This window comes from Bacillus rossius, chromosome 16 (genome assembly GCF_032445375.1).
Source record: "Bacillus rossius redtenbacheri isolate Brsri chromosome 16, Brsri_v3, whole genome shotgun sequence".
Lineage (NCBI taxonomy): Eukaryota > Metazoa > Arthropoda > Insecta > Phasmatodea > Bacillidae > Bacillus > Bacillus rossius.
Genome location: NC_086343.1, coordinates 44,406,603 through 44,427,541, shown reverse-complemented (window position 1 = coordinate 44,427,541; position 20,939 = coordinate 44,406,603). Strand labels below are relative to the sequence as shown.

Genomic DNA, 20,939 nt, shown 5'->3' with positions numbered 1-20,939 from the left:
GATTTCAGATGTATGTACATAATCCTACAATATTTATGTTTGCCAACTATAATGTGATGGCAAAAAATTGTTTTCTATTGCTGAAAAGAATTAATTAATTTTCTTGGTAGGTAGGAACTATAAAGTTACACATTGTCAAGTGGTGAAGGAATTGGAAGTACGCATTCTCACTATAAACGTCATCACAAATTATGCAGAAATGTGGCATAGTGTCTTAAAAGACAAATAAAATAGAAGCAGGAAGCACTAATAAGTTGAAATATTATTGTCTTGTTTAAGTAAATTCGAGCATCGATTGCACCCATCGGTGATTTTAACATTATATTTATTAAGTAGCTTGAAGAGTCCATTGGTTTAAAGTTCAAACACTGACAAGTGCTAAATTGATATTTTACACTTATAACTAGGGCCATGCAATTTTCGAGATCGCGAAAAAATGACGAAAAACGCGAAATATTCATTAAATCTGATTTTCCCACGAAATTTGCCTTTTTTTGACAATTCACGATAAAACACACAAAATACGCAAAAAAAATATTTATTAACTCCTTTGTTCAACACAACAGAGACAGTGCCAACTTGTACCACCTTACTACGAAAATAATATGCAATACGTTTTATAACTGTAAACACGGCAAGAAATTTCAACAATCCTTAAAAATCTGACGTGAGTAGAGTATTAAACTTGAATTCTCATAAATTCATGCGGTAAGGGATGTGGATTGGAATCCAAACTGTATTTTTTTTTTCCCCCGTAGCAACGTTACCAATTCATAATATATTTTTTCTAACCTCAGATAACTTGTCGTATATATAAAGCTGTCGGAAAAAAATTAAATAGAACCGTCCGTCGAAACGATCGTGGTAATATATTTTATTAACGAAGTCACGCGCCATCTTCTTTGTTGATACTGCAAATTTGACCAAAGAGTCACAGACTCTTTCTATGCATAGATGTGTCCATCCAGATGTAGAAAGCCGCTCACCCGAACAGTTCCGAAGTTTTCCGATCGCAAGTAAAAAAGCACCATAATTAAAGGATTAAAATATTTTTATTTTACGGTCATTAAATATTTTAAATAACGCCAACCTAACCTAGGATAACGTTTAACTTCGGAAGATTTCAGGTTGTGCTTGTGGTTTCTATTTGAACTGTAAGTTATCCATCCAATACAGCACAATGTTTTTAAAAGGCAATATCGCCACTATTCCAAAATGGCGCCGTTCTGGAAATGTTCAGTAATCACAATGAATGCAACACATTAGATCCTGAAATTCAAAAAAAAAAAATTTCTTGGAAGTAATTAATTGTTGGTTAGTTCAACATGCCAAAAACGTGTAAAGGAATTTAAAAGTGATGGCTTTTTTTATTTTTGATGAAGGAAGTAAAATTATGATGTGCAAGTATTGCACAAGTAGTATTGTATATAGTGTGGAGTGGCTACGAAAAGACTTGATTCCTGTAACTGCAGTCTGATTCTTCAGGCCAACCATTTTAAGCATACTAGGGACATTGTTGTACATTTTAAATAAATTATCAATATAAATATACCTATATATGTATATATTTTTAAAATATTGCAAGGTATATGCATTAAGTGGCTTGAATATAAATGCATTATATATTATTTGCTAAGTTGATTAGTTTTAATATGCTATTCTAAAGTTAATAAAGTATATATATGCATATTTGTATAGGAAATTCAATGGAAAAATAATTTTTAAAAATAATAATATTATTTGCAGGTAATTTTTTTTGCAGATTTTTAACACCGCTTTTCAATTTTTTTTAACGAATTTTTATACCGCTTTTAGCTGTTTATAATGATGAAATACCTCATTTTTATTCACCACTTTCAGGTGGCCCTACTTATAATGCTTTTCCTCACGCCCCCTTGAAAAACATTACAACAGGGTTATACTACACCTATCCCTCACTTGCACGACTAATTCGTTCCTAAAAGTGCTCGTGTTATTCGAAGTCTCGTATTCTGAAACATTAGTTTCCATAAATGGCAAGGCTAATTTATTTAATGTGTTCCAAAATTGTGTAGGAAAATATACATTGCGTAATATAAATGCGTTGAATAACAGTCAACTATAAATATGTCACACCATTTATCTTTATATGCCTCCCATTACACTTTGTATGACAAATACGACATCTTTTATTGACATTGAAATCTATATTACTGTCTGGATAATTACATTTTTCACAAGTTATAGTGCTTATTCGCGTATCACCACCTGGTTCATATCAATCCTGTCAGGCCAATGATTATTTTTTTCATTGCAACATTCATTTAACAACCTTTTCCACGTGAATCATCTGTTCATTTCTGTTCCGGTATCTAATGCCAAATATATTCCCGCATGTACAACCAACAGCATGAGACACATGTATACTGTATAAACTTTTGGTAAGAGTCCTTATTTCGTTCGATTGTGCGCACAGTTGACTTGCTTAAAACTAAAGTGCGAACAACATAAGCATATCCTTCATGACAATCTGCGCCCTGTAATACTTCCAGTTTTGTCTCAAATACTTGAACATGATGCATTATGAGTGATCAATGACGTACAGTTACCGGCAGCTAAATGGGCAGACGTTGCTTTTGTTTGAGCAGATTCCCTGCCACTGGCTAGGCTGAGTTCACGGCCCGATCTGTGGCCAGGCGACAACGGTACGGCACGGCGGCATACGCGCGGACATAATAATATTTGGTCCTTTATACTTCATAGCTGCAATTTAACTTGCCATATCTGATGTTTGTACAACAGCCGATAACATAGACGGACCTGCGCGCGCATCTCTTCCCCCCTTGTTTGCTAACTGTATCCCACTGCACATCTGTTGTTTACAGAAGTTGAAACAGACTTCGTGGCGAAATGCTCAACTTTTTTTATTTTTTGCCTGCCGAGATTTCTTGCTAACTAAAATGTAGAGACGTGCTATTCAAAACTGGGGCAGTAAAATTGACATTGCGCTAAATGAATCCGCGCAGTCTGAAGACGTGCTAAGTTAGGGATAGGTGTATACTATACTATTAGTGGAACAAAGAAAATAACCCCTGGCCCCAGCGCTGCTTGCTCGCCTGCGCTACGGCTGGACTTGGGTGCTTGATCTTGTCATGCTGCCATAACCAGTCGCGGCCGTGTGATTCCCGCTTGCTCCGTGGTCTGTGTTTCATCGTACATAGTTGTCATCTTCGTTATATCAGTGAATTAATCATGATTAATTCCTTTTCGGAGTATACCTTACCCCATAGTGATGTTGACTTGGTTTTACCTTTTTTTTTTTTACTTTTTTTTTGTCATTACTTTTTTTTTGAAATTATTTCTATAACTAGTCATTCAATGCATCTTTCTGAAATGTTTTGTTCTGCCATTAATGTTTTCAACAAATATTTATCATCATCCACACCATCATAATCATCATTGTTATCATCGTCATCATCCTCAACTGCTTCCAGTCTGCGCTGGTTCAGCAGAGTAACCTGCCTCCAAACTCCTCTGTTGCTCCGCCATTCTTAGTGTACTTTCTATAGAAAAGTTTAGTGGCAGGACAAAAAAAAAATGTGAGGGAGGTATGGAGTCAAAATGTTAAAAATCACCTTTCAAAAAATTAATAACGAAAAAATGAAACAATCACCGTAACTAATGGTAGGTTGAATACACGTTTTTTGTAATCCGAATCTCGAATTTGATTCTTCAGAGTGCCTCAAAACTAAATCTAGAAATCAAAAGTCAGGAATAACAACATATTACTAAAACACAAAAATTTAAGCTTCGTAAAAACTTCCAAACTTTTTTTTAAAGTTAGTAATGTGTTGACATTTTAATGAGAAACTTATTTCTTGTGAAAACATTAAAAATATTGCTTGAAGTCACAAAAAATCATTCCCATATTATTGCAGCTGGTGGCAAATACTAGTGATGGGCCGAGACTCGAAAATTCGAGTCGAGTCGAGCGAGTAGCATCAGCTCGGCTCGGCTCGGCATTCGAGTTTATTTTACTCGACGGGGCGAAACTCGAAAGGAAATTGGATAAAACTCGATGATAAAATATAATAAAATTGAATTACAATTCTTAATATCTCCTTACGTGACTTCAGCCGACACTAAAAATACGTACGTAAGACCGAAACACGTACTTAAAAACAATGACGACAATCGGCCATATTATTTATATTTTAGTTTTACATATTGCCAACTTAACAGGTGTGACCACATAGCAAAGAAGACGAACACATTTTTAATAAACAAAACACAAATTAAATTTTATAATCTTAATATCGGCCCAAATATTACTTTTTTTTAGTAAATCCGTGCTACAATCGGCGGAACGTTACAATAATAAATTAACGGTAGCGTTATATTTGTGTTACAGAGCGCATGTTTGCGACTGATACGCCACCAATCACGAAATGGCAGTTAAAAAAAACAACTGCGCTCCACTAATTTTAGGAAGTGTAGGGTGGCGAACATGAATTTTTTTTCCGTGTTTGTTTACACTATTACGTTCGGCGAGAGTGCATTTTGTATAATTGTTTGCTATCCAAATTAAGTGGCAAGTTAAAATTAATTATGAAGTATAAAGTATTTTATAAAGTGAAAGTATTTTATAAAGTGTAACTATTTAATACAAATACAAAAGCATGGATTGGTTGGAAGTGCCAGCTTGCGATTGGCCGGCAACGTAACGGCGTTAGTGTTGTAGCAATAATCTTTAAATGTATTATATTTGTTATGGGAACGTTTATTGTAATGTTGCGTTAATTGTAGCACGGCCTTACACTTCCCATAAGTGAAAGTTTTCAAAAATGTTCTAATGATTGTGTGAAACGTAACCTAACCTTCGCGCCAACAAGCCTAAATTATATTCATTTTTTTATTGACTCGTGAATGCTGCAGGCCGCAGCTAACTCGTTCGGTCCAAAATAAGGTAAATATGTAGTTGAGCGGTATTTGCGAAAAAAAATGTTAAAAACTTAAAATACTTTAATTATATGCTCTTTAAATTCCTCTTTTCATTAAAGCCGGCAGATATAAGAAATTCCAAATACTTTATGATATATCGAATTTTTTAATTTTCATAGTTGGGCGATATTTGTTAAATAAAATTTAAAAATTCTGAAAATACTTTAATTATATGCTCTTTAAATTCCTCTTTTCATTAAAGCCGGCAGATATAAGAAATTCCAAATACTTTATGAGATATCGAATTTTTTAATTTTCATAGTTGGGCGATATTTGTTAAATAAAATTTAAAAATTCTGAAAATACTTTAATTATATGCTCTTAAAATTCCTCTTTTCATTAAAGCCGGCAGATATAAGAAATTCCAAATACTTTAGGAGATATCAAATTTTTTTAATTTTCTTAGTTGGGCAATATTTGTTAAATAAAATTTAAAAATTCAAAAAATACTTTTTTCTATGCTCTATACCTCAATTATTGAATTGTATTATATCAGTTAAGAATTTATTCTAAATGAATTATTTGTATTAATACTTGTATTTTAAATATATTTGATTACGTGGGCCAGTCTAAGGACTCTTAGCAGTAAAGTGCAAATATTCAAGCTCAACTTAAGTGTCAAAGATTCAAATAAAAATTCAGACTCGAATCGACTCGACTTGAATTTATGATCTACAAACTCGACTCGAATCGACTCGAACTAATTATTGTATAATTCGACTCGACTCGACTCAACTTAAAAATTTGCAGGTTCGTACATCTCTAGCAAATACAAAAATTTCTTTAATTTCTTTCTAGCTTTTGTAGAGATAAATAACTTGGTCTTTGTCGACCGCACAGGCGTTAGTGTTAGAATCTCTGAATTTTTCTTCCTCACAAATTTGTATTTGAATATAAAATCTTGTGTAAACTAAAGTAAAGTTTGATGGTGCAATGTTAGGTCTCTAATCTGCTCTGTTCTGGACTAAAGCCATGTGAGATTGTCGAACATCAGTACAGTTTTCTGGAATAACAAAGACTAGTTAATTGTGTGGTAAAATGGTGTTTAAAGTAAGAAGTTGTAATAAACTGCCTTGTAGAAAGAATATTACAACACTGATGACCGTTGGGCTTTGTCACAAAAAAAAATCATTACAGAAATGTACCCGTTAGACATGATTTTTGGAATGTGATCTGCTAGAAATCAGGATGTGAAGACAAATCTGTTGAGTGAATTGAAACTGCAGTCAGCTCCATGTGGCCACCTGGGGGCCGAGGTTTGATCAAGCCATCGTTGGTATTGGTGGGGGACCAACCGTGAGATGGAGCAGTGACTGATAAGGTTATGTTATTGTTGGGGGAGATTCAAATACCCTGGCCACTTGTGAAACACCCAGGTCCAGATGTCCTCGGAGAAGTGACGTGAGGTGATGCAGGGTGAAGGTCGTGCGTGTTGCGGGCGCAGGGAGCAGCTGGACAGCCACGTGGGCTCCATGCAGTCGGAGCTGGACAACATCCGGGAGCTGCTCAAGGGCGAGGGCTACAGCCTGGACGACAGCACGCTGATGGGGGTACGTGCGGCCGACCAGGGCCTCGCTCCCGATGTCTTCACCAAGGTAGATGTGCTCTCCGGAGCACCGGTACTGGACCCGCTTTCGGTCCGTCAGAGAGTGTGTGTTCCTCTGCGTGCAGTTGCCCGGTTGTGCAGAAGCAACGGAGGAGAGCGGATTCATGCTAGTGGAGAGCGTAGATATGCTCTTAATACAGCTATGAGGATGTACTACACCTGGGTTGCGTGTGCTGGGGTCTCCGGTTTCAAGTTAGACTGAAGCTGTAAAAGCCCAGATTCGTGTCAAAGACAAATAGAACCTAACAGGCATAGGAGTAGTGTCTGGGAACATCTTTACCTGGTAAGTGCAGAGATACATAGATCCAGAATCCAGCCAAATACCATCTTGAACTTCCCCCTACCCTATACCTTTCCTTCCAGACTTATCTTTGGTGCCGTCAGAACCTCGGACCATTACACTAAGGGTCAAGAATGATTATGGAACCCTTATATTACGTTTTAAAACTAGTGCTGGGTCGAACCTATTTTTATCTCTCGAACCGAACTCGAACATTTTGAATAACAGTTCCTCCGAATCCGAACTTGAACCGAACCTTTAACATTCATCACGAACCGAATTCGAACCGAACACTAGTCCAATTCATCGAACTCGAACCGAACTCGAACCAAACTCTGAAATACAGTAGTTGGACGTTTTAGAGAATAGAATGAAGTTATTTTCGGATTTTTTAGACTTTTCTTTCTGACCGGCTGCTCAAATACATATTTACCTTATGTTGAAATAATGCAAGTTTTGCACACATAATTGATGTACGAAAATGTTGCGCTCTCTTTGTTGTGCAGTTCTTTATTGCGCCCACTTTCCTAATAAATGAAATACACCCAACAATAATTGCCATGCAGCCAAGAAATATCAAGACTTTTCGCTTATCCATTCTATTTTCGTAGGGGAAGTATTTCCGAATGGAGCAGAATGACAAATCACCTGTTTGTGTTTATTTAATTACGTCTTTATTTATTTCACGTGAGCCAATGTCGCGATCCTCATAACATGCAAATATATCGATCAAATCGAAGTCGTTTTCAATTGGATCAAAATAATGCATGGAAACGAGTATTGTACACAAACTAAATTAGATACACGAAACGTTTTATACCCGACATGGAAACGTGGTAAATAGTACTATCTGGACAAAAAAAACAGTATCAGCAATTATTTTTCTCGTTTTGGTTGATCCTGAATACGATCCGATACACAAAAATATCGGCAATATCGGTAGCTGCCGATCCAGATCGGCACAGCTCTAGTTAATATAAAGAAACACAATTTTACTGTGGGAAGCTACTTAAAAATGCACTTACCTGTAGGTACACAATGAAAATGTAACAACACAATATTTTTGTAAGGAAATAAAAAATAAATAACAAAGTTTTCAATGTCGGACTGTTGAGAATAATAAATGAACGTAGTCCTTTTACAAAGCGATTTCTTAATTCCAGCATGCACCATGCACCAACCATGAGTAAAACACAAAACAAACAACGAAGTTAAAGAAACTGATGAACAAAAGATAATGTACGTATGTTCCGACGATTACAACTAAATAACTACGCGTGCTGTGTTAAAGAATCTATAACATCCGCATGAAATCTTTACACGCAAAGATGACAGACGACGCCATTTTTTTTTCTGCTTACAACTATCGATAAATAATCGATTTTAACCGTAATCATTATGTGACCGATGTTGGCAACAGTAGTTCACCTTCTGTTTTACCAAACAAATACGAGTTGTGGATGTAAGATATTTTTTGTGTGGGTTCGTTTTAAAGTTCGTTAATTACGTTCAATTTCGAACCGAATACGAACTCTTTGTCAGTATTTCGAACTGAACTCGAACTGAACATTTGTTATGAAATTTTATCCGAACCAAACCTAACCCTAAAGTTGGGGTTCGGTTCGAAATTCGAACGTTCGACCCAGCACTATTTAAAACCCTTCCACGCTAGGCTGTGGTTCAGTCTAAAATGAGTAGGAAAGTAAATCAAAGTATTCTAGTGAACATAGATTCACAGAGAAATAATTATTCAATTTAACACTGCTTTGCGTTGCTATGGCTATCCTCTGGAATGAAAAGAAAAGAAGAACAGAAAAAATTTTCCCCCACATAAAATAATTTTTAATTTTTAAGCTCTTTTGTCTGTTTTCTGCATAAACATAACGATCAGACAGTTTACCAACTCTTGAGCATGCGATGTATAACCGCCTGTGAGAGAAGCATTCATTTTCTAAATTCAAACTGCACACTCGCAAAGATTGCCCTTGCGCTTTATTGATAGTCATAGCTAACGCAAGGTGTATTGGAAATTGAAACAAGTTTGAACTCAAACGCTATGTCTATGTGATATTTGTGGAAGTAGTACTTCTTCACCTTGATAAGGTACAATCATAATTGTTGCTTCAATTATATTGTTCATTATTTTTTATTTACTAATTGGGTTCCATTGCATTACTTTAGCTGATTGATGTTACGGAGTAATATAATTGGCAAACATCAAGTGAATTAAGATGTTCCAATGGAAAATTCACTACTTCACTTCGGTTTATTACAAAGTCGATCAAAAGTAAATTACTTTTACTGTTTCCTGTGAAAAGCGACCACATTAAACGCATTTCCTCATAAATGTTTGGTACCGTAAATTTTCTCCACCACATGCGTTAAAATGGTATTGGAATTCCCGTTCTTGAATTTTAAATATGTACAAAGTCTCACAGTTTTGCACATTTAAAATCCAATTTTTTAAACTTTGTATTTTATGAATCAATGTATTTCTTAGTTACGTATTGTTAAATAATATAATTTAATATAATTACTTACTAATTAATACAGTCAAACCTCTCTGAAACGACCCCTCACAGTTCCCAGGAATAGGGTCGTAATAGATTTTTTCCGAAATTTTCAGTTCATTTCAACTCTCCCCCCCCCCCCCCCCCCCCAAACCACTACTAGCTAAGAAACCAGCCATACAATGGCAGGATGCTGTCACTCACAATGCTAGACGGCTTTGCTTTAAACCCACTTCAACCTTAATGACAAGTCCGTCGCCCTACAGGCCACCTCTAAAGAAAAGATGTCAAAAGACAGTTTATTTTTACTGGTTAGTTTACATGTACGTTTACTGCTTGCCGTAGTTAAATACACTAGAACCCCGATGTCACGAACCCCGGATTTAACGAAGCAGTGATATTACGAATACATTATCGGAAACCGTCAAAAAATTGGACATTTTGACCAAAATGTGAAAATCAGAAAAAAATTAAAAAAAGAAATGAAAGATCACTAAAATCTGTTAATTTTAACACACAGCATATTTTTGTGTCAGCTTTAATACTTCCAAAAATGTTCATTTAAGAATAACAAAAAAATAATGGGACATTTTCTTTAAAAATATGGCAGCTGTAGGTTCTGCAACGCGAGTGGGCGCACACTAAGCTCGCCTGGCTGGCTGGCGGGCGGCAGCGGCTTCATGACGCATAAGCTCACCCCTCCCTCCCCTCGTTATTATTCTTCAAGGCTAGCTCATCCCTCCCAGACACACAAACCATCTAGTGTCCTCCCTTATAACACCCCAACTTCGCTCCCCTTTGAAAAACCTTCAGTGATAAAATGCTCATTTCACCCTCCCTTCGCCCGTAAAATTTGGCTATTATGAATGGGGTACTAAAGCGGTGAGGGAGGGGTCAAAATATGTCACTTTTCACACCAAGTTCGAGTTCAGTCATCTCTGGCAAGGAATTTACAAGCTTTCAAACTTAAATATAATTGTATTTTAATAGCAAGGGTCCTATGAAAAGGAATATACCGAATAAAATCAAACTGCTGTCACCAAACAAAGCATAAAACGGTCCAATGCGTGGTCGCTTTTTTATTGCTCGCGCGACAGGCGAGACGTGGAATGTTAGAAGAAAGTTAAATGCGGAGGAGATAGACGGCAGCCAGTGTGTTTCCTGCGTGGGGAATACGTGGCGTAGCCTTTTTTTTTATGCTGGGTGAAATGACCTTTTTCTGTCAACCCAGGGAAAAGATAATTGCTTGAGCTCTCAAAATAAACATCGCTGCGGCAGTTAAAACAAGTCGAGGCGGGCGTGCATCCAGTCGGCCGCTGTGTTTTGTCAACCGATAGTAATGAAAATCAAGAGAAATCCAGCAGGTAGCTTTGCCTTAACTGCGGACCACACTAGACACTCGCAAAAAGCTAAACGTAAACACGTTGCCACAAAAACCTTTATGTGCACCCTGCTGTTGGCAAAGGGACGTGGAATGGCTGTTGGCAAAGGGACGTGGAATGGGGGTTGACAAGCGCTGACAGCGGTCGACAGGAAGTGGTATCTATTTTTAGATATGCGCTGGCTACGGCAGTACAGCACTCCGCAAGAGAAACGCAGTAACACACTACTCACCACAAGAAACTTATTTTCTGTCCGATTTTCTTCGGATTTTCGGCAATTTTTTCACGGTTCCCGAAATCGGGTTGTAATAGAGAGGTGGTCGCAACAAAAAGGTTTTACTGTATTTCCAGCCGCCATGAGTAAATTTACGTTTCAAAAGGCAATTAATGGGTCATTAACAAACAAACGAAAACAAGTTAAAAATACGAGTTGAAAAAGGAGGGGTTGTGTTCCGTCTATAAGCTAAAACACATGTGCATTTTCACTGTATACTTTTCTTATGATGAGTTATATGGTTAATTTTGTAAATTTAAAAAAAAATAATTATAAGTATTAATATTAATATAATATTTATATTAATTATATAATTAAATTATATTATTAATGGCATATCAGTATGTCAACCATTACAGCTCAATTATTAAATTACATAATTAAGTTCATAAGCTAAAACACATGTGAATTTTCATTGCATAATTTTCTTAGAATGAGTTATTATGGGTAATTGTGTAAATTTAAAAAAATATTGTAACAAAAATGTGTTTTCTCCTGTATCAGTTCGGAATCAGTGAATCAGCAACAGTTGTATCGGCAGAATGTAAAATATGCCAATGTGCTCTGAAAACAATTCCATGTAGCCATTTTTACATTACTATCTACACATTTTTTCAACAAGTGATACTAAGTGATTTGAGTGATAGTAATAGTTTTATGTTCTTTAAATGATACATGCATTGGGGAATTTTGATTCATGCAGTTTTTTTGGACATATGCCATTACAGTTGTCCAAAAAACTGCATTAAATCAGTAATAGTTTTACATTGTAGATTAAGAAATTTTTAATATAACATTTTTTTTTTTTTTTTAATTTTCAGGGAACCTAATTAAAGCTGTCATGTACGTTAAGGAGAAATACTATCATATTCTAAATACATGAGGCAGTTTTATCTCTTATTTGAATGTATGATGCGTGCAGACAACTCCCTCTTCCTCCTCCCCTCCCCCTCTCTCAACACTGCAACACCGCTGCTCTCGTCCGTTACTGCCCGGCTGGGTGCTGCAGTGGTCAAGGATAGTCTCTCCCTCCCCTTACCCCTCCCACTGTCCTTCCTTGGTTGCTCTTCACCGACCATTCTTGATGTCTCTCCGCTGTCTGTTTCATAGAAGCCTTTCTGTGCCATTGTGCGACCGCAAGAACACTGCTGATGTTTGTGGACAGTTCTGCATCCTGTTTTGTTTTCTCTTTACTTTGCGACACTGTAGGGGCAGCCGCTTATGCGTCAACGGGTCAAATTCAGCTACTGTGTTCTGTAGTTCTTCAAAATTTGCATTAAATTCTCATATTTTACTCTGGAAAATTCAGTAATAATAATAATAATAATAATATGTTGGATGCATTTTTTGATTCTTGAGAAACATAATGGAAGTTGGAGAGTAAGTGGCAGGCATATGACACGGTGACTCCAAACATTGCATCAGTGGTGAAGATGTGACGGTAACACACACACAGGAGCCTGGTAGCTCCCGTGTGGGAGCAGTGTCTGTGAGTGGTGATGTTCCAGATCTTCAGCGACGACCCCCTGTCGTACGAGCTGTCGGAGCTGCCGAGTGGCGTCGAGTCGGCCGGCGACCGGGGCAAGGAGAACCTGGAGTTCTCGTCAGGTAAGTCCGTGTGCTGATCCCCTTGTTTGCAATTTCCAGGGGAACAAAAAAATGTTTCAATCGAGGCAAGACTCACTAACTCATCTAATACGTATGTATCTCACTCAGTTCCTGTATGTATTCTTTCTTCAAATACTTAAACTTTAGATCATAGAAAAATTTAATCCATGCTAGCCTATTAATATAAGTAGGGGGAGCACGCCGGTTCTGTTACACTATAAACAAAGGACAGGTGTTTGTCTGAGCACGTGGGGGGGGGGGGGGGTGGCACCACATGGTCGGGTGCCACGTGGAGGGGTCCGCAGGGGGTTGTTGACGTAACGTGGAGGGGGGGGTGTGTATGTTTCTAAATGAGGAAGGTAGGTAGCGCTAGTGTCGCGTGCCGGAATTATTTTTACAAGTATAAAATGTGAGGGCGGGCGGCGGTTGGATTCAAACCTTAGTTTGTGGATCGTTATTCCGTCACGCTATCCACAGGACCACGAGACCATGTTGGAGAAAATAATTTCAGATGTAGTATATATGCTTATAAAATATTTTTTTAAAGAGAAGGTATATTCTTTATAGTGCTAAGCGGGCTTACCACTATAAAAAATTAAACATGGCTGCCGACTAGCAGCCGACACTATATATTTTTTTTAAATTTCCCGCTTAGCACTATAAAAAATAAACATGGCGGCCGACTAGCAGCCGACACTATACATATTTTTAAATTTCCCGCCGTTTAAATTTGCAGACTAGCACTATAAAAAAATAAACATGGTGGCCGCATAGCAGCCGATGCGCCTCGTTTAAATTTACCGCTTACCACTATAAAAAAATAAACATGGCTGCCGCATAGCAGCCGACACTATATATTTTTTTAAATTTCCCGCTTAGCACTATAAAAAATATACCTTCTCTTTAAAAAAATATTTTATAAGCATATATACTACATCTGAAATTATTTTCTCCAACATGGTCTCGTGGTCCTGTGGTTAGCGTGACGGACTAACGATACAGAAACGAAGGTACGAATCCAACCGCCGCCCGCCCTCACATTCTTATACTTGTAAAAATAATTCCGGCGCGCGACACTAGCGCTACCTACCTTCCTCATTTACAAACATACACACACCCACCTCCACGTGACGTCAACAACCCCCTGCGGACCCCTCCACGTGGCTCCCGGCAACACCCACCCGACCACGTGGTGCCACGTCCCCCCACGTGCTCAGACAACCACCTGTCCTTTGTTTATAGTGTAACAGAATTGGCGTGCTCCCCCTACTAATATACCATCAATACTCTAGTCATGCCCAAAGAACATCACATAAAATCAACAAAAAGTTTAAATTTATTAATAAATAAATAAATTTACGAAAACTGAGATGTTTAAAAAGTTTTGAAAATACAATTTACACATTAGACAATTATTTTAATTTTGCTTTTAATATTAATTTTAGTTGAGCCCATTAACTAGTAAATATTACTGGAAAAAAATATTATTTTGTATCAGCTTAATAGGCCAGTAGTGTTAAACACAAATATTACCCAATTCGGAAATAATTCCTACAAAAGGTTTTTTTGCGTCAATGGCTTCATTTGTGACCCAATATGACTCTCCTAAGTTTTCCCCCTCGGGGGAGTTGTGGAAAAGTGGTGGGGGGTGAAAATGTACCCCCAAAAGGGACACTTTTGCAGTTTTTCACTTGTATCTCCTGAACTTAACAAAATTTTGGAAAAGTACCTTTTATAAAAGTTGTAGAGCATTAAATTCTGTGTAGAATAAAACATGGAAATAAAAATTTGGACTACCCGTTGCAAAACTACAAAAGGTGAAAGTCGTATAAATTTCTTAATTTTACGAATAATTTTCGTTTTAATATCAGTTTTTCTTAAATATCTTCGAATTAAACTTTTTATCAAACAGTTATTTTACATAACTTTTTTTAAGAATTAAATTTTGCGTCAAATGGAATCAAGAGCGAATTTTTCGGCCAACGCGTTACCAAAATACAGCAGGTTAACGTTGGACAAGTTTTCAACAATAGCAGAAATGGTTGGTTTCAACTACACTTGAAGCAAACACATAAAGGCATGAATTTGATTGCTAACAATCTAACAACAGTCACGGCACTAACTGCCAAACAAAAAATTCCTACACGGTATCAACCACCGAAATAAAAATCCCTGCTCACAACTCGACCTTAACACTAGCACCAAAGGGCGCCCGACATGCAGAGACATCACACGGCGCCTCAAGCAACTACGCATCGGACGCCGCGTAACTGCGCCCACAGAGCGCAGGTAAGGCATCAAACCACACAAATGCAAGCAAAACTAGCAAAACAAAGTGACCTACAGTTATATGATAAACATGTTTCCACGCGATACAATATGGCGGATACGTGTGCTGTGTGTGAAGTGACAATAGAGAAGAGTGAGGCTGTGACTGTGAAAGCAAGAGGAATCAGAACGTTGGTTGAGTGCAGTAAGAAACGAGGTACTCGCTTTCAGACATGTGAGACTGTAAAGCTACACATCTCATGTCATAAATCTTACACCAGGGAGAAGAATGTGACTGCTGCAATGAAATCAAGTGGGAGTAGAGTACATCAATGCCGAGCAGGTCAGTCGGGGTTTAATTTCAGAACACTTTGTTTTTTTTGTAATAAGGATGCCAGTGATGATTTTATCTCCCAACAACTAAGACTGAATGTTAATCGGCGGGTAAATGTCAGTTTAGTAACTACTATAAATTTCAAGAACAATGTGTTAGAAACTGCAGCTTCCCGGGGAGACCAGTGGGCGGAAGAAGTCAAATCACGCTTGGCCACAGTGAGTGATTTGGTTGCCAGTGATGGCAGATACCATTAGAACTGCATGAGAAAATTTGTTTTACCTGTTCACCCAACGAGTTACAAGGGTAGGCCCCCAGATGAAAACATCACTGCTTCTTTTGAACATGTTCGCAATTACATTGAGAGCATGCAAGAAGAATGCCAGTTTTCGATGAAAGAGATCATGTAAGATTTTTCTGGCCCTAAAGCGACCGATAAACAACTGAAGAGAAGGTTGGAAGACCATTACGGAAGTGACATTATTATATCAGTTGGTCAAAACCGAGAGACAGTACTCTGTTTCCGCAATACTGGCTACAAAATTTTGACCCAATAATGGTATGAATCCAAACAAGCGAATGAGGAGGAAGAACGCCTACGAATTATTAGAGCTGCAGCTGACATAATCAGGGAAGATATCCGTGCAAAAGTGTACTCCCTTGATGCCTATCCAGACCCACAACGTTTTGTTGAAACCTGCGAGGATGATGTTCCACAAACCTTGCAGGTATTGCTTGGTTCTATCATATTGAAAGGCAAACGAGGAACACTTAAAAAAGAAAAAAACAAAGTGACTTCTATCGCCCATGCAGTAATATCAGCCACCAGACCAAGGTCATTCCATTCACCCCTCCAAGTTGGGGTCGGGGCCCTCCTGGCCAGGAAATATGGCTCAAGGGATCTGATTCAAATAGCCAATGGACTAGGGTTCTGCTGTTCCTATGAGGAAGCCAGAATTTTTGAGGTATCATGTATGAACCATCCACCCAGCTCTGTTCATCCAGACACTTTTTCCCAATTTGTGTGGGACAATGTGGATGTCAATGTTGACACCATAGATGGCTCAAATACTTTCCATGCTATGGGTGGTATCCACTGTGTAACTCCAGCGATTATTGCATATTCAAGTAGTAAATCTATAGCTAGAGTCAGTACTGTTCCAAAAGCAAGCATTGTAGGAAAATTTGGTGTGATTCCAATAACAACAATTGAAAAAACCAGAGCACCTTTCAAAAACATTGTGTTTAAGGACTTGAGGGAAAATTTCTCCAGCATGATCATTCAACAGGCTGATTTCGACTGGATTGCGGGAAAATGGAAAGGATATGAACTCCCAGGTTGGAATGGTTTTATGGAGCAGCTCATGTCCTCAAAACCCTACTCAACATCACTCGCAGTTTTCCTTCCATTCATCAATGCACCTCCCAGTAACTATGACACCATCTATACTTCACTTCTCTCAGCAGTTGAAAAATGCAAGATCCTCGACCAAAATGTCTGTTTTGTCACATTTGACCAGCCCCTCTATCTAAAGGCACGTGAGATAGTCGCATCTTCCACTCCCGATTCTGAGTTGAACATAGTCATTGTACGGTTGGGAGGTTTTCATCTTTTAATGTCGTACCTGGGAATCATAGGCTACATCATGAATGGAAGTGGGCTGCAAGAGCTATTCAGCATTGCTTATGCCCAAGCATCAACAGAAAAAATGATGGCTGGGCGTGCTTATTCAAGGGCAGTTCGTGCACATACACTCTGCAATTTGGCTCTTGCAAATGTCATCCTTACGAAAATGAGGGGTAATGAGGACTCAGAAGAACCTTCCCATTCAAAGACTCCCTTGGAAGAACTTGATCACGAATATTTGAAGCAGCTGTTCACTGAGAAACTTGAAGAACTGGAGGATAATGGTCCCACTGCCAAGTTATGGGTGCTCTACTTCAAAATGACCACCCTCATGAAGCAGTTCATACAGGCAGAGAGGACTGGTGACTGGGAGCTGCATCTGAGTACTGTGAAGAAGATGTTGCCCTATTTCCATGCAAGTGGGCATTTTTTGTATGCTAAATCAGCGCAGCTCTATCTGCAAGACATGATGGACCTACAAGAGAAACTATCTCAAAAAGAGTATGAGAGGTTTGTGCTGAATGGATGGTTTACAATCAGAAGATCTGATAAATTTTGGTCTGACATGACCATTGAGCAGACCCTCATACGCTCATTAAAAAGTAGTGGAGGGCTTAGTCATGGTCGTGGTGTTTCAGATAGTACTCTCAGTAGATGGGCAGTCACCATGCCAATAGTTACAACAGTGGCACAACAGGTCGAGGATTTTAGCGGGGTTTCATTCACCACCTCAGAGCAGCATGTTGATGCCAGAGATGCTAGAGTACAGCGTGATAATCGAGATGTACAGAAGTTTGTGGAGTGGTTTCAATCTCACGATCCTTTTCCAGCAAGCGACTTCATGATGTCCATCAGTACAGGTGTCATGGGAGATGAATCAATAAACTGTCACAGAGCCTTTGAAATTGGGAACTTGTCAATGCTTACCTTGGTGGGACAAAACTTTGACGAAATCAAGTTTGTCAGAAAGAATCGTGTCATGAACATTCAAGGTTTCAAGTCAAAGTTTACCATTCATGGGGAGGATGTACCAGTCAATCCTGAGACAATATTTCACCGCATCGCACTCCTCAAGAAATCTGATGAAGAGCTAAGGGAATACTTCCAATACGAGCTGGCACCATATCCCCTGTCTCTATTCGATGAGGTTGGAATGAGGAAGGCACTTAAGTCTGTACTTTATGACTTTTTTGATCCTGTAGGAGAAGTTAACCTCGATGGAGCGGCTCACGTCATTGATGGAGGATTTTTATTACACCGAGTGGTATGGAAGAATGGCGATACCTTTCAATGTATTATCAACAGGTATGTTGATTACTTGAAACGCCACTACAACAGAAAAGCTACCACTGTGGTTTTTGATGGCTACCCCGAAGACCTGCGTACCAAAAGCATCAAATCTGCAGAGCGGCTCCGCAGAATGAAGAGGCACATTGCTCCTGAGGTCATCTTCACAAAGTCAATGGTGGTGACGATGACCCAGGAGCAATTTCTTTCAAATGACAGGAACAAGGAGCGACTCATCAGCTTGCTTACCGAGAGGCTGGAAAGTGAAGGCATATCAGTCAAGCAAGCTCGTGAGGATGCAGACCACATGATCGTCACCACAGCCATCGAAGTTGCCCATAGTCATGAGAAGGTTGCTCTAGCCGGTGAGGATACGGATTTGTTGGTCATCCTCACTGCTCTAGCCACACCATCGGCTAACATTTATTACCTCAAACCAGGAAGAGGAACAACACCACAAAAAATATTCACCCACCAGAGTTGTAAACTCGCCGACGACCTGAAAAAGGTCCTCATTTTCCTCCTCGCAATTAGTGGTTGCGACACCACTTCTTCATTTTACAAGCTGGGCAAGAAAAAAATAGTGAAACATGTGGCAAAGAATGTGCACATTTTAGAGGACATCAAACCCTTCTTTGATCACGATTCAAAACCTCAAGCAATTGCAGAAGCTGGACAACGATTTTTGACCACCCTCTATGGCGGTAGAACAGAGGACAATCTGGACAAGGTGCGGTTTGACATGTTTGCCAAATCCCTCATAAAATCTAAATTCAATTTGGCTTCCCTACCACCAACCATGGAAGCAGCTCGCCAACATTGCTTCAGAACCTACCTCCAAGTTCAAATGTGGTTAGGGAACCAGATGGATCCGCTCCAGTGGGGATGGCAGCAGTCCAACTTTGGACTTGCCCCTGTTCTTACCTCCAAGGAACCAGCTCCACAGTCGCTTCTGATGAAGATTTCTTGCAAGTGCAGCAAAGGGTGTGCCGGTGCTTGCGGCTGCAGGAAGGCAGGTTTGAAATGTTTGATCATTTGTGCCAGTTGCAAGGGGACCTCATGCACAAATGCCCTCCAACTGGTAGAATTATTGGAAGATGCCGAAGAAGATGTGTATATTGACCTCGACATTTTGACTGACAATGAATCAGAAGTGTCAGACATCGACTAAAATGTTGATCCCAGTGGTCCAACGGCAGAGAAACGTTGAAGACTTTAATTTTATTCCAGCACGTCTATTATTTAATGCTTATATTCACCCATTATGTATGTATGTTTTAATTTAGTGACAATTTTTCATGTTAATATAAATATACTAATTTTGTATAGTATATTATTGTTATCCTGTTTGTGACCAAATTCTGTATATGAAGTTAAAACAACCATTGTAATTAATGTTGACAGTTGGGTCAATTGGCTAATTTTTCATTTTTGAATAAAACATCGTCTAAAACCTGTAGTTAAAACCAACCATTTACACTGATATTGAAAATTGGTCAAACTTTCAGCTGCTGTAGTTTGCTAACGAATTGTCCAAAAAACATTTTCTTGGTACCATTCAACGCAGAGATTAATGCTCTATAACTCTTATGAAATGTATTTTTCAAATATTTTGTTTCGTGTGGAAGATAAAAGCAAAAAACCGTAAAAACACCCCTTTTGGGGGGTACATTTTTACCCCCCACCACTTTTCCACAACTCCCCCGAGGGGGAAAACTTAGGAGAGTCATATTGGGTCACAAATGAAGCCATTGAAACAAAAAAACCTTTTGTAGGAATTATTTCCGATTTGGATGTTTAACGCTACTGGCCTATTAATAGTGACAACAAAAACCATCTAAATGCGAGGCGGAACTAATGTAGAATACAGATGACTAGCGTTGTATTACACACTAACCAGGAAAGTGTGTGACCTATCAAACATAGTTTACTTGGCATGAGACAGAGAGATATTGCGTGTTGAATGCAATCAGCAAGCTGTCAATATCTCTTGTACATACTGTATACAGGCATCAACCTAACCAATCGTAATGCCAACCAGTGCTGGCTAGCTTTAAACACCCTAGTTTGGTGCCAGCTGTGTTTACCTTCGACATATAGCCTAAGAACAAATGGTAAGACATTGAATAATAAATAACAAATACATAATGGATAAATAGATCTTATCACACTTCAGATCTCCCGGGCTAGCTAAATTCGGCCTGAAGTGGACATTCATACATTGGGCACTGGAAAATCAAGTTAGTTCCAAAGAAATTGTTACTGTTGTCAATTCGTTACTGAAATATTTTCTCGGCGACACAAACAGATATTAGTAGAAATTTCACGGTCGTTGTGGAAGCTATCTTGCGACCACCCAGACAAGTACATGAACGTTGTACATAACCTCTTTTCTGATCTCTGAGCCAATAAGTTTACTGTTCGTTGGTACCGAAGAATGGATTTTTTTGTTCAGTTGGTAGTTGAGTTACAAACTCACAGTACCCGGTACTGCAGAAGGCCTTGGCATTTCGTAACAACTAAAACTAAAGCTTAAAGTCTTGTGGGCTTTACCGACAACTGTGGTTGTAGCAAAGTGTTTTTGACACTGATTACATTCAGAAAACGTCACGTGAATTGGTGACATTTCAAACCAATCACAAAATCACTATTAAAAACTACCAGCTTATCATGGCGCATGGCAACAGCAACGTTTTTTCTCACGGTACAAACTCTGTGTGTCTCGGTAATTACTCTCCACAACAGGCCACACAATTGCATCAGCTTAACTTCAGACAAATACT

General features: G+C 38.6%; 1 protein-coding gene across 10 annotated transcripts in view; it reads left to right on the top strand.

The window, feature by feature from the left end:
• LOC134540339 (heat shock factor protein-like) overlaps window positions 1–20,939 on the top strand; it is a 72,634-nt gene that overhangs the window by 36,860 nt on the left and 14,835 nt on the right. For 6 of the 10 annotated variants that reach the window (XM_063383003.1, XM_063383004.1, XM_063383011.1 and 3 more), the window contains 2 exons: window positions 6,425–6,575; window positions 12,541–12,640. In XM_063383003.1, the coding sequence (XP_063239073.1) occupies window positions 6,425–6,575; window positions 12,541–12,640 (251 nt within the window). The remainder of the gene's footprint in view (window positions 1–6,424; window positions 6,576–12,540; window positions 12,641–20,939) is intronic. The other 4 variants (XM_063383007.1, XM_063383009.1, XM_063383008.1 and 1 more) reach the window with 1 other exon arrangement.